Raw genomic sequence first — 14137 nt, 5'->3', positions numbered from 1 at the left:
ATATATATTATATATTATTTATTTATTATTTTTATTTTATTTATAAAACAGTAATCTATGGACATGAATGTTTCAAGATCCCATCTCTTGTCAGTGTAGTTTGACTGTTTCTAGGAATTGAACCTGAGACCATGTGTATTACAGTCTAGTATGTTAACTGTTAAGCCACAAAATCCTAGATTATTTTAAGTGTTGTTTTTAAACTTATGTAGATTTTTTGTTGATTTTTAAACAATAATACGGTTAATAAGCATCTTCAAACTTGAAGATTTTTTATCTTAAAAAATCGCCCATATTTTGTTTGGACGTAAAAAATATTTTATTTATTATTTTTATTTTACTCATAAAACAGTAATCTATGAACATTTACCCCCAAACAAGGTACAGAGCCACTTAATTGTTAGAGGGGCTACTATTTAGGATCAAATTTACAGGGATACTATTTAAGGAATTGGGTAGCAAGATGTCTGTCCAAATTACACTTGAATTTCTGCATATCAGTATAGTCAGGAAAGCAAGAACCCAAGAGAGAATTCCAAAGCGCAGCAGTCCGAGGGAAAAAGCTATTTGATTAAAAGGCTAACAGCATCTAGGGATCTCTACAGTGTAGAGGTGGGATTTTGCTGCTTGTTGGGTTTGTCAAGGGTATTTATGTTGAGTGAGTACTCGTGCTTTGAGTTTCTCAAATTATTTGCAATTAAAATACTTATAAAACAGACACAGAAATACTGCATTTTGGCGATGGGACAGAGGTTGGAGTTTAGTCGATAGTGCGGGTCCTATTATGTTGACGACTTTTTTTAACCCTGTCTAGGAGGGAGACTAGTGGCAGATCCACTAGGCCTGATGTGGCAACAATACTCCATACACAAATAAATAATGGCCTTGTAGAGATACAGGATACTATCAGGTGTGAGTAACTTTCTAGCACAGTAGAGAGAGTCCACCTTCTTAGCAGCAGTCTTGGCAATTACCTCAATATACTTGCTGTAACTCATGTTGCCTGTGAATGTTAAGCCTAGGGTGTTTGAATGAAGTACTTTCAGGAAGTGTATCATTAACCAAGGCAATCAGTGAGTTTTTCTTGTAGTTATTAAAGGAAAGAAGTTTAGTTTTGGCAGCATCAAATGTTACCATCCATTTACTACCCCATTCCATTACAGACTTGAGGTCTTCCTGTGTTTATTTGCTTTCTCCTCGAGTCTGTTATAGAGTGTAGTGTCATCAGTAAATATACCCATCTCAGAGACAATTTTATCAAGGAGGTCATTTATGAATACCAGAAATAATAAAGGTCCAAGGATCAACCCCTGTGGCACACCTACATTTATATTATGTTATTTTGATGTACAGCCATCAAGGACAACCAAGATTTTTCTCTAAGAAGGATTTGATTAAGTAATATCATATGATTTAATTTTCATGAGAAGACCATCATGCCAAACCTTGTCAAAGGCCTTAGATATGTCACTGTTATGCATCTATGTTAATACGAATTGGATGATATTTATGTGGTGAGTAAAAACTGATGGTAGCGAGATGTTAAGCAGGGTTAAAAATGAACAACAACTTCTCCTACAGCTTATCTCCATGGGTATATCTACCAGTGAGAAAAAATGTTGTTAACATTATTGTCAAAGAGGATGGATGGTGGTCTTAATTTTTTTTTTTCATGCTGGTGCCCCAATAGTATTATTATTTTTACATTTTAGCTTTTCAACAAAGTTGGTCGTTTCTTCATTTTAACAACTTGCTTTAAAGATCAGATTTTTTCTTACCTCATGCTCAGCATTTGATATCAGATAAGCATTAAAACATAATTAAATTATTTATCAAAATCATTATTGATGAATTACATTTGAATAATAGAAAATAAAGAAAATATTTACCTGATCGAAGGTATTTTTCCCCAATCTGTATATAAATACATAATATGATTAATAATCTTTGGCTGAGAAATTATTTGATTAATATGAGGTCGTTTGTTTGGGTCACGATGAAGCATACACAATATTAACATCCGCAAATCTTCACTGTATACATCAGCTATTGGCTCAAATGTACCTCCAACAATTTTGATAATCAATGCGTGTAGGTTCTAAAAAAAAAAAAAAGGTTTGAAATTGAGACATTTAAAAATGACATGTTTTATTCATACATTTCATCAACAATTAATTTTATTAATGCTTTAGGTTGTAGAATTCTATTAAACCTAGTATTAGCGTTTGTTATTTATTTTGGATGACTGTAATATTCAGAATTTAACAAAAAGCAGCTACAGTGAATTCAATCAGAAAATAAACATTGCAGTTACTTCAGTAAGAACTTGTAAAAAAGAAAATGAATATTTTCTATAATGCAATCTTATGAATATTAATACTCAATTGTAAGTTACATATTAAAGGAAAAAATACACATTGTATTAATAAATGGTAAATGCATAGGTCATTCCACTGTTAGATGTCTTCATTAGCTTCAGTTAGTGTCTGTTACACCTTTATATTCTACTGCCTTCTTTAAATTACCTTTATATACATGCTAGAAAATGCTTCAAGCAAACTACAATAACCTCTTAAAAGATATTCAGTTTTATTGCATAACAGTATATTATATCTATTCTCTTATCAATTCATTATTGTTTTGCTTGTCTTTTGAAAAATAAAATCTAAATGTGAAATTAAATATTTTTGTGAAATAAGGTTTTGTATTAAAGTTTCTTTCAATTTATTTACCCAATAAGGTTGGCAATTTAGAAGAAAAAATCTGGTAGTGAACATTCATCCATGAATTACCTTTCACTGAACATCCAAACAGCATGAAATTAATGTGACAGTACCTCAGGGGTCAAACCATTGGACCACCATTATTCCTGATATTCATTAACGACCTTTCTGATAATATTGTATCCGAGATGAGTATATTTACTGATGATAAAACACTCTCTAACATGCACAAGGGAAGAACGGATGTGCACAAATCCAAGACAATGGCTGAATCCTTAGAAAATGACCTCCAGAATGGGGCCATACATGGATGGTAAGATTTAATGCTAGCAAGACTAAACAGCTTTCTTTAAAGAATAAGAAGATGTCTCTCCAACCACCAATATCCATAACAAATAACTCCCTACTCCTAAGAATTCTTCCTTCAAATACCTAGGCTTAACATTCACAGGAAATATTATCTAGAACAAATACATTGAGAACATTGTGAAGTGCTAGAAAACTACTCACACTTAAGAGAATATCCTGTACCTCTACAAGGCCACCATTCGCCCATGCATGCAGTATTGTTACCATGCATCTGGGCTGGTGCATCTACCACTAGCCTCTCCCTCTTGGATAGTTTCCAAAAAAGAGTCTCTAATCTAATAGGTCCCACTTTGTCAACTAGGCTCCAACTCCTGTCTTATCACAATGTTGAATCCCTGTGTCTGTTTTACAAGTATTTTAATGGAATGTGTTCTGTTGAACTTGCTGCATGTGTTCCCCCTCAATGTACATATCTCTGACAAACCCATTCAGCAACAAAATCACACCCCTTCATTGTTGAGATCCCTAAATGCTAGAAAGCTTTCTACTTTAATAGCTTCTTCCCTCTGACAGCTAGACTTTGGAGTTCCCTTCCTGCTACCTGCTTCCCTGACTGTACTGATATGCAGGAGTTCAAATGTAATATAAACCAACATGTTGTTAATCTTTCTGCATAGCATCGTCCCAATTAGTAGGCCTTACGTTCAAGTGATGGTATGCCTTGGTTTTGGGGGGAAGGTGAGTTAAAAAACAAAAAACAAATCTGATTAAATGGGGACGATTTCTTTCGTATTACCAGCTTTTGGGTTTTAGAAATTCACCTTACATGATGTAATCATGTAATGTAGAATGATGATAACACATGATGTAATCATGTAAGTGTTATCATCATTCTAGAGCAGCAAGTTGTTCATTTCTATTGCAACGCTGCAATGTTTTGCTTATTCTCTTCTTACAAGGATCATGGAATTTGTGTGTGAATAGTTGTTGGCATGACTCCCATGATGAAAGTGACATGTTTTACTGCTTATAATGGTTGGTGCTGGCATGTATTTGATGTAGTTCACTTGAAATGTTCCAATATACATTGTTGAAGCCGTAGCAACATATATGATTTCAATAAAGTCGTTGACATCTGCATGGAACTTTATTATTTGCTTCTGTTGATGAGTTATTCTTTAATACTGAAGATGGGAAATGGGAGTCAACAAGTATAGATCTTTCCAGATGGTTTCCAGTATGTTGAAACTTGACTGCCGTGTACACAACCTGTGTTAAAGCAATTTTTACATGCAAGAATAAAATCCCTTTACATATGACACATGTCCGCTTAATGTCAGGACTCATCCTGACATTGAAGTATTTTCTTTCAAACAAGTCAGTTTCTACTAAGGTGACATAATGACAATTGTGATTAACATTATGGTGGATTAGGGCACAAACTTTGAGAGGAAGGTTTTTGGGAGAGACAATTTTAGAGAAACATTTTTTTATGAACATTTTTAAGTCATACTAAAATGTGTAAGATCGAGAAGAATGGTAGATGATAAACAAATCAAACAATGAATTCAAAAGTATGAATTTACAAAATAGATATTGTATATAGATTTAAATGTGGAAGTATACATAGATATGTAAACATAACATGTTTGTTAATATTTTAAATGTCTTTGCAGAGTAAAGAGGATTCATATGCTGAGATATCGAAAAAAGTTTGAATTGATAATTTAAAGCCAGTGTGAAAAACTTCAACTGAATTACAAACATTGTGTTTGATTAAAAGTTATTAATAAAAATTTGATTAAAAGTTATTAATAAAAATAAAATCCATTTGATGTGTTTGGTTTTCATCGTAAAAAAGTTTAGTGAGAAATGTTATAAAGCATTAAAATATATACATTGATACATTTGTTTAAAATTAGTGTAAATCAGCAGATGACAATGAAGGAATTTAAGCTCTGTGTGTTGCGTTTTGTGTGCGTATGACAGTGTGTGATTGAGTGAGTGGAGTATTATAACAATTAATAAGTGATGCATAATATTAATGTTAGCACTGTCTTTGATTTTTTTGTCTCAACTATTTATTAAAGGAAAAATCTCACCCTATATACAGGTGAGGTGGATCTAAAAGAACAATTTTGAATAAATTCAGAAAATTTTGATTGGTTCAAAATATTGTTATTTGCTTTTATTAATTCAGGTAGATACATGCACAAATCCAGTTGGCAAAAATGAGTTTGCATTTTAATTTTTGATGCTGAAGAGTAAACTTTGCTGCTACAAATATACTGGCACATATAAATGGGGTGACCGTTCAGGGTTAGTATTTGTGAACACAAATGATTTGTGTTTCAGATGCTTTTAACTCTTCATTTTCTTTTTCAATTTCCTTCACATTTCTCAAATCAAATAGAAAAGAAATGAGTGCTGTGTCATGCTGGGTACATTTTATTTTATTTAATTTTGCTTTTCATAGTTAAAATAATTGCATAGAACAGGTCGTTTAGTGTGGCGTCTGTCCATAAAGGAAAATCAGGGAGGAAGTGGTTAGCAGGGTCCTGTGTGGAGTTGGAGGCAAACTGTCTGGCAAGCATGTTAGTCTTCTCAGTTTCAGAGCAAACAACCTCATGTTTGTTGGATAGTGGGGGAATTGTTGATTGCCCACTATTTACTACACTGTTGTAGATTTTCCAGAAGTCACGGGTTCCTAATTTCTTTGCTTCGATGCGTTTTTTGGTAGTTTCAGTAAATTCTCTCTTAGCTGTCGCTATTTCTTTCTTACAGTTACTTCTGGCTTCTATATACTTCTGTCTGTTTGAACTGGACTTATGTCGGTTAAATTTGCGGTACGCATGCTGCCTTTGCGCTATGGCAGCTGCACAAGTAGAAGTAAACCATTGGGGAGAGTGGGGCTTGCTATAATATTTGTGCATAGGAACATTTACTTCAATTGCCATTTTGAACCATTCAGTGGTCTCATTTGTGCACTGTTCAGCAGGAAGTGAAAAGATATTTTGCCATGGGGCGTCACTGATGAGATCCCTGATGGCTTCCCAGTCAGCCTTTTTATAATATCTCGTTGTTTTGAGCAGTGGCTCTTCAGCTTTAGCTCTAGAGTTTAGGGCGATTTCAACCATTACCACTGCATGATCGGCGTTCCCAAGTGGGCTGTGGGCATTCGTTGCACAGTCATTGAGAGCTGTGGTCAGAAACAGATCTAGAAGTGATGCGTGTTGTTCTTACTAGTCTAGGAAACGAGTTGGAAATGTAACCATCTGTGATAGGGAATAAGATATAGAGAAGTTACGTGTTGTGATACCAGCTGTGTCTGTGTAAGTAGAAAATCCAAGCCAGTTACTGTGGTGGACATTGAAGTCACCAAATACATGCACTTGTGCGCTAGTGTTGAGGGAAAGTGCTGTATTTATACTGTCAGAGATTTTTTTTATTAGGGTACAGTCCTGGGTCGAGGGAGAGCGGTAGAGACAATAAAAGTAACTAATGTTATGTTGCATGTTAAGTCTAAAACACAAAAAGGCTTGATCGTCTGATTCTAGTTTTTTTTCGTTAGTCAGGGGAAGGGTGTTTTGAATATAGACTCCAAGCCTGTGCATATGTCTATCAGAGTCCTTACGACAGAGTGGGAGATATCCGGGCATGTTAAAGTAGTTAGAGGGGATGGAGGAGTATAGGTTAGTCTCACTTAGTGCTAAGATATCCGGGGTGTTTGTTAGGAGAAATGCTTCAACATCATTTAAATTAGTTCTAAGCCCACGTATGTTCGTAAATACAAGCCTCAAGGGAGGAGGCAGGTTGGTTTTGTTTGAGTTTAGGTCTGGTTGTAGTGTAATTTTTGATTGTACTGTCATTTTTTTAAAGAGTTTCAGTTTAGGTAAGGGGTGCTAAACAAGTGGTTATGCAGAAAACCAGAGATGCAACACAAGCAGACCATCAGTTGTCCTTCCATCAAGTAGGATTGTGGCCTCAGGATAAAATAACTCCTTCTCAGATGCATGTTATCATAAGAAATCTTGACACTGCAAAAGCATGTGGACCTGATCTCATCCCAGCTGTGCTATTACAAAAGTGCTCTGCTGAAGTAGCTCCAGTTCTCTCCAACCTTTACAACAAATGCCTTAATGAATCTTATTTTCCTGCCTGCTGGAAAACTGCTTCTGTAGTACCAGTTTTCAAGAATTCTGGCAAAAGGACACCCGGTAAACTATCGCCCCATTAGCCGCCTCCCACTTTTAGCCAAAATATTTGAGACCATAATTAACCAAGCTCTAGTCCATCACCTTACTGATGCTAAACTTCTGACTGACCAACAATATGGATTTAGGCAAGCATCCTAACTGTAATCTCAGAACATATATACCATTCACTGGACAAAGCGGGGGAAAGTAGAGCAGTAACTCTAGATATATCTAAGGCTTTTGACAGGGTATGGCATGAAGGTCTTCTCAGGAAAATCAGATCATACGGTATCACTGGAAGAATACATAACATAATTAAATCCTTCTTAGATAGGAGAAAAATCCAGGTTGTCCTCAACGGTCATACATCGAAACAATATGATATAAATGTGGGAGTGCCTCAAGGGTCTATCCTTGGACCTCTATTATTCCTAATATTCATAAATGACCTCAAAATTGTCTGTGAGATGGATATATATGCTGACAACACCACGCTCTATAACAGACACGACAGGAAAACAAATGAACACATATCAAAAGAAATGGCAGAAACATTAGAAGATGATCTCGGATCTGTAGTGGAATGGGGACAAAAATGGATGGTCACATTCAATGCTGCCAAGGCTAAACTTGTTTCCTTCAATAATTACAAGAAACCTTCTCTACCACCAATAGCAATGGCCAATGAATCTTTATCTGAAAGTACATCTTTTAGGCTCCTTGGCCTAACGTTCACAGGAACCATGAGTTGGAACAATTACATTGTAATTACATTACAATTACAGGACCGCTGCGAAGAAGGTAGGTTCTCTCTACCATGCTAAAAAGCTACTAACACTCGAAAGTACCTCTATAAGGCCACCATTTGCCCATGTATGGAGTATTGTTGTCATATTTGGGCTGGTGCATCTGCCACTAGTCTCTCGCTCCTAGACAAGGTTCAAAAGAGAGTAGCCAATCTGATAGGTCCTGACCTGTCCCATCGACGAAATGTTGCATCCCTCTGCCTGTTCTACAAGTACTTTAACGGTGAATGTTCTGACGAACTGCAAGCACTTGTGCCCCCTTGACGTAAATACCCTCGACAAACCCGACAAGCAGCTAAATACCACCCCTTTACAGTAGAGATCCCTAGATGTAGGAGAGCCTTCTACTCCAGTAGTTTCTTCCCCAGAACCGCTAGACTTTGGAATTCCCTTCCGGGTCCCTGCTTCCCCAACTGTACAGAAGTTCAAGTGCAACGTTAACCGACATCTTGCTGCCCAACTCCCTACACAGTATCCCTGATGCTTAGCCCCTTACATCAAAGTGGCAATGTGCCTTGTTTGGGATAAAAATGTAATAATAAAAAAATAAAAAAAATTTTTTTTTAAATCCAACGCATCCTCAGTAACAGTTTACAATCAATATTCCTTGCAGTACCATCTGCCTAACAGCAGTCATTTAAATATCTGTCATCATGGTGATGAAAATTACTGCAACTACCTAATATTGTTCAGATTGAGGCACTGAAAATGTTGATCAATACAGAAACTGATGTCCATTTTTTTAAAAACGTATATGATCTGCGTGTGTGTTTAAGAAATCTTCAATATTTGTTTTTCAAGGAACAATTATAATCAGTGTGAAACTTGATGGTATAAAAATATTAAACCAAATTTGGAGGGAAAATTTAAAGTAGGCATCAGTATTGCAAATAGATTCAACTTAAAATGATCATCTACTTCTATTTAATATTTATTCAGCATGTTGGACATCATTTTCTCTAGAGAATTAATTATCTGGCTGGGATTCAATGCTTTGTAATAAAGAGCAAACAACCATTTTTAAAAATTAGATAAATACATGATTTATTTATTTGGATTCTGAAAAATCTTTAAACCTTGAAATTTTGCTTGGGACATGAACATCAACTGTTGTGTTCTGCCTCCCTCACAGTTAAGAAAGAAAAGGGAGAAAGAAGGTTTCAGTAAAAGAAAAAAAAATATGACAAGAAAACATATTAAAAAGAAAGAAACAGAGAGAAAGAAAGAGAGAGATATTCTCTGTATTGTATTTAAATCACAATTTTAGATATTATTAGTGTTATTGTGTTTGGCTTTTAACCTTTCAGCAGTCTTTCAAGCCCGTGATTTCATAAACATCTGTTAAGGGTTAGGCTTAAAGCTTGTTTAATGGCTGATATCGTTAGATTTTAATGTGACAACACTATTATCTTCAGTTACTTGTCTTTCCACAAGAGCAAAACCAGGTAAAAAGCTTTCAATGTGAAGAAATCTAGCTCCAACAAGAGGGGCTCATTCTTGTGCCACAAGTAGGATAAATATTGACACATCAACTCTACTACAAAATGGTGAACCAACATTTTTTCTTCCCAAAATTCACAACATAACCAAATAGATTTTTTAATGGTGCACAAACAGAACAGTTGATGACAAAACTATTAAAAGTCAATTTTACACAAACAAATTATTGTTTTAACATACAGTGTATCACAAAATTATTGTTTTAACATACAGTGTATCACAAAAGTGATTACACCCCTCGCATTTCTGCAGATATTTAAGTATCTTCATGGGACAATAATGACAAAATGACACAGTAAAAAGTAATCTGTGTGCAGCTTATATAACAGAGTTAAATTATTTTCTCTTCAAAATAACTCAAAATTTAACCATTAAAAGCTAAACCTCTGTCAACAAAAGTGAGTACACCTCTTAGGGAAAGTTGTCAATATTAACATACACCATGTCAACTGTCAATATTTTGTGTGGCCATCATCATTATCTAAAACTGTCTTTATTCTCCTGGGCATGGAGTTTACCAGAGCTTCGCAGGTAGCTACTGGAATGCTCTTCCACTCTTCCATGACGACATCGCAGAGCTTTTTTTTTCCTTTTTCTTTTACAAAGGAATCATCACTTATCAAGGCTTAGAGGCCATTCGAGGATAAGGGCTAACAGTGGTAATTGAGACAATGACGTAGTAATTGTTACTAGTGGAAATTTGGTAAATTGGATTACTTAAGGGGAACGGCTCATCAAGAACTTGTTTACGATGGACTTGCGATGACTATATTATAGTCAACCGGAAAACAGGTAAATGGAAGAGAGTTCCACAGGTGTGCAATTCTAAGAAAAAAACTTTGTTCATGGAATCTATGTTTAGGTTTAGGCACGGATAAAGAGTGGGAGAAATTATTGATAGTATTTTCAGATAGACGAGTGTTTCTCGTGAAAGTTTGGCGAGGGGGGACCATAGATTGAAGCTCAGACGAGCACTTGCCATGAAAATAACAATAAAGCAGAGACAGGCTCGTAACGTCTCTTCTGTGAGAAAGAGATTGCAGGGAAGAGAAAAGGGCATCCCCCACTAGGCTACGAAGTTTATTTTGAACTCTATCAAGGCAAGATAAGGTATTTCTAGCAGCTCCTGCCCAGATGTGGCAACAGTACTCTATCCTTGGACGTACCTGGCTTTTATATAGATAGAGAATTGCATCAGCAGTGAGATATCTACTGGATCGGTAGAAGGATCCCACCATTTTTCCAGCGGCCTTGGCAACAGATTTGACATACGTGTTTCATTTCATATCAGGAGTAAAGGTCAAGCCCAGAAGCTTGTCAAAACATGGACCCTCCCTAAGACGAGAGCCATTCATTTCAGTTGATGCCAGATGGGGATCACAGCGTTGATGATGTAAAGACAAAAGCTTAGTTTTAGATGCATTAAAAGTAACCAGCCACCTCTTTCCCCATTGTACCACATGCTCAAGATCAGAAGAGAGAAAATCAGAGAGAACTTGGTCGTTTACGGTCTTTGATGTACTGCCATAGATGGTAGTGTTGTCAGCATAAATACCTATGAATGATCTAAGGATATGATTTGTAAGATCATTGATGTAGATTAGGAAGAGAGTTGGGTCTAGGATGGAACCCTAAGGGAGGGAGTCCAACATTAACACTGTGAGCTTCTGATTTCTGCCCATCAACCACTACTCTTATGAACCTATCAGAGAGAAATGATTTAATAATTGAGAAGACATTTCCAGCATTACCGTAACTGGAGATCTTGTGAAGTAGACCTTTATGCCATACTCTATCAAAGGCCTTTGATATGTCAAGAAAGAAAGCCTCAGTCAAGAGATTCACTAACCCTATGAGATATAACCATAAGCACATCTGCTGCAGATCTAGCAAAATGGAAACCATATTGTATGTCACTAAGAAGTTTATTTTTGCTGAGGTGGTTGACTACTTTTCTATTTAACAGATTCCAGCAACTTACTCATGACACACAGGGGACTTATAGATCTATACTGAGAGGAAGATGACCGATCACCTGAATTCTTAAATATTGGGCATACTGACAATGTTTTCCAGAGTGTTGGGAAGCAATTCTCCTTAAGACAACGCTTAAACAGCATTGTCAGTATGGGAGCTAGTTCTGGTTGAAGCTTTTCAGAATTATAATAGAAATGCCGTCAGGGTCAGTTGCTTTACTGGAATCAAGGTTTTTGATTAGCTTAGCAACATCATGCACAGATATTTGTATGCCACATAGAGTGTCTTCTGATACAGGAGCAAATACCTTGGTCGCATAGTGTAGAATTAGCTGCAAAGTTCTTGGCAAAGAGTTTGGCTTTATCTGATGCTGATGAGATTATCTCAGGTCCATTGATGATAGATGGGATAGAGCACATGCTCCTAGTCAGGATACTGTTTGCTATTTGCCAAAACTGATGGGAACCAAGCCACTCCTCAGCTACTTTGGACTTAACGGACTGAGCATACAACTCTCTTGCATTCTTTATTACTCTTTTACAGTGGTTGCTGGCAGTCCTGAAAGCGGCTTTAGTCTCAGCACATCTATTACGTTGGAAGCAAGAGAAAAGGTGATTTTGTGCGCAATGGCAGCAGCATATTCCGGAGAGAACCACAGTTGACTGTTACGTTTTTGCTGGAACTTTTTTGAGGAAATGAAACGGTCTATACCTATAATTTATCATTCCGTCAGGTCTGATACTATAGAGGACACATCCTTTTTAAACATGGCATGCAGGGGTAGATCTGATATAAATGTACGGAAGCTATTCCAGTCAGCCATAGTGTATCGATATACGGTATGATGGAGAGGTACATCTGAAGACTTATTACATTTCGTTTTTATTTTAACTGATACTACCGAGTGGTTGGAAGATCCCAGTGGAGACAGAACTGAAGATGAACATAGCTGAGGACAAGTTGTAAGAAAAAGGTCTAGGAGATTTGCATACTGGCCGTCAGTGTTGGGCACACGGATGGGTTCGTGAACAATCTGTGAGGTCATATAAGCAATGGAGAAATCGTGATACAACCTGTTCTCATCATCGGTCTTGTTTGAGTGAGTTAAACATTCCACATTGTGAACATTGAAGTCTCCACAGACGTGAATATTAGCCAAAGAATGAGCAGACAGGAAGTGATCAATTTTTTCAGATATGCTTTTAAAGATAGTAACTCCGCTGTTGTAGGGGGTGATATAGAGCAAATATAAATGCAGTCATGTGAGCAAGTGCAACCCGGAAACACATATAGGGTAAGTTAGGATCTTCTCTGGAGATGTCTCTACCCTATGGAAAGCCATCTTTAATATAGGCACATATTCCATGCCAATGACAATCTTGGGGATCAGATTTGGAAGTTAAGTTAGAGTATCCTTTAATTACAAACTCATCTAGGGAAATATTCAGTCTAATGCCAGTTTCGCTTGAGAATAATAGGTTAGTCGCCTGTAGTTGGGTTTCAATCTCTGGAAGGTTGGGACGTAGACCACTGATGTTGGAGATCCGAGTTTAATCATGTATTTTTTCTGGAAACTTTCCATGATGATGATTTTGGAATTTGTGGAATAGGTCGACAGACTTGTATAGAGCAGGGCAGAGAGGGAAAGTAAGAGAGGAATAGAAATGAAGAAATAGATTTTTTTTTGTAGCGCATGAAAAGGTTAAGCCTTAACAACTACCCATTAATATGGCATTGAGAAGCCCAACCAGAAACTACTGCATGGTCCAGAATCCATTCACCAAATGGCAATACAGCAGCGCCGGTACTTTGCACCTGCTGATAGGACAGCCTCCTTAGTGGTTAATCCAAGGTCTGGGTTCCTGACTATCAGATGGATAACGTTAGCCCAGATAAAACGTTTACCTCCAGCACCCTAACTAGTGACATTGCCACAAGGAGAGACATAGAAACAAAAAATTTCTGACAACTCTGGCAATTGTTCACACAAAATACTGCCAACCTAGAATACAGCTTTTTCTTCTCCCTTTGTCAGAAAAATCACTCATTAAAATGAGGAGTGAGGAACAAATTAGGAAAAGCGAGAGTAACGAGAGCTGCCGATAACGCATCCACAATGCATTGTCTACTCTCCATTAAAAAAAAAGAAAATATTAAGTATTATACTTAATATAAGTCCAATTGATGTGTTTAAGGGAAAGTATGGAGATAGATAACTCTTCCACTAACTGAAAATAAATAGAATTGTCGAATCTTTATGCAATGTTTAAAATCAACTTGCTGGATATCAGTACATCCTTGGACAAGAAGATCTATTATTAAATAAAACAAATCACATATAAAATAAAAACTGAAATAAATACTTAATATGGCGGATATTTGAGATTTTGTGCACCTCCAGCTTCCACTTGAGGATTCCCAAAAGATATTCTGTTGGGTTCAAGTCTGGAGACATGCTTGACCAGTCCATCACCTTCACCAGCAGTCTCTTCAGTAAAGCAATGATCGTCTTAGATGTATGTTTGAGGTCATTGTTATGCTGGAACACTGCTCTGCAACCCAGTTTCTGGAGGGAAGGGATCATGCTCTGCTGCAGTATTTCACAGTACACGTTGGGAGTTCATGT

At 36.6% G+C, this 14137-nt stretch overlaps 1 protein-coding gene across 6 annotated transcripts in view; it reads right to left on the bottom strand.

Annotated features, from left to right (window-relative positions):
• The window catches only part of LOC145256465 (serine/threonine-protein kinase Nek8-like), a 453710-nt gene that overhangs the window by 261280 nt on the left and 178293 nt on the right, over nucleotides 1-14137 (bottom strand). For all 6 annotated transcript variants that reach the window (XM_080115404.1, XM_080115411.1, XM_080115420.1 and 3 more), the window contains one exon: nucleotides 1890-2098. In XM_080115404.1, coding sequence (XP_079971530.1) covers nucleotides 1890-2098 — 209 coding nt within the window. The remainder of the gene's footprint in view (nucleotides 1-1889; nucleotides 2099-14137) is intronic.

The sequence above is a fragment of the Euprymna scolopes genome, chromosome 3 (assembly GCF_053919585.1).
Source record: "Euprymna scolopes isolate OS-2025 chromosome 3, ASM5391958v1, whole genome shotgun sequence".
NCBI lineage: Eukaryota > Metazoa > Mollusca > Cephalopoda > Sepiida > Sepiolidae > Euprymna > Euprymna scolopes.
Note: the sequence above shows the minus strand (reverse complement) of the source record. Positions and strands in the feature narration are given on the sequence as shown.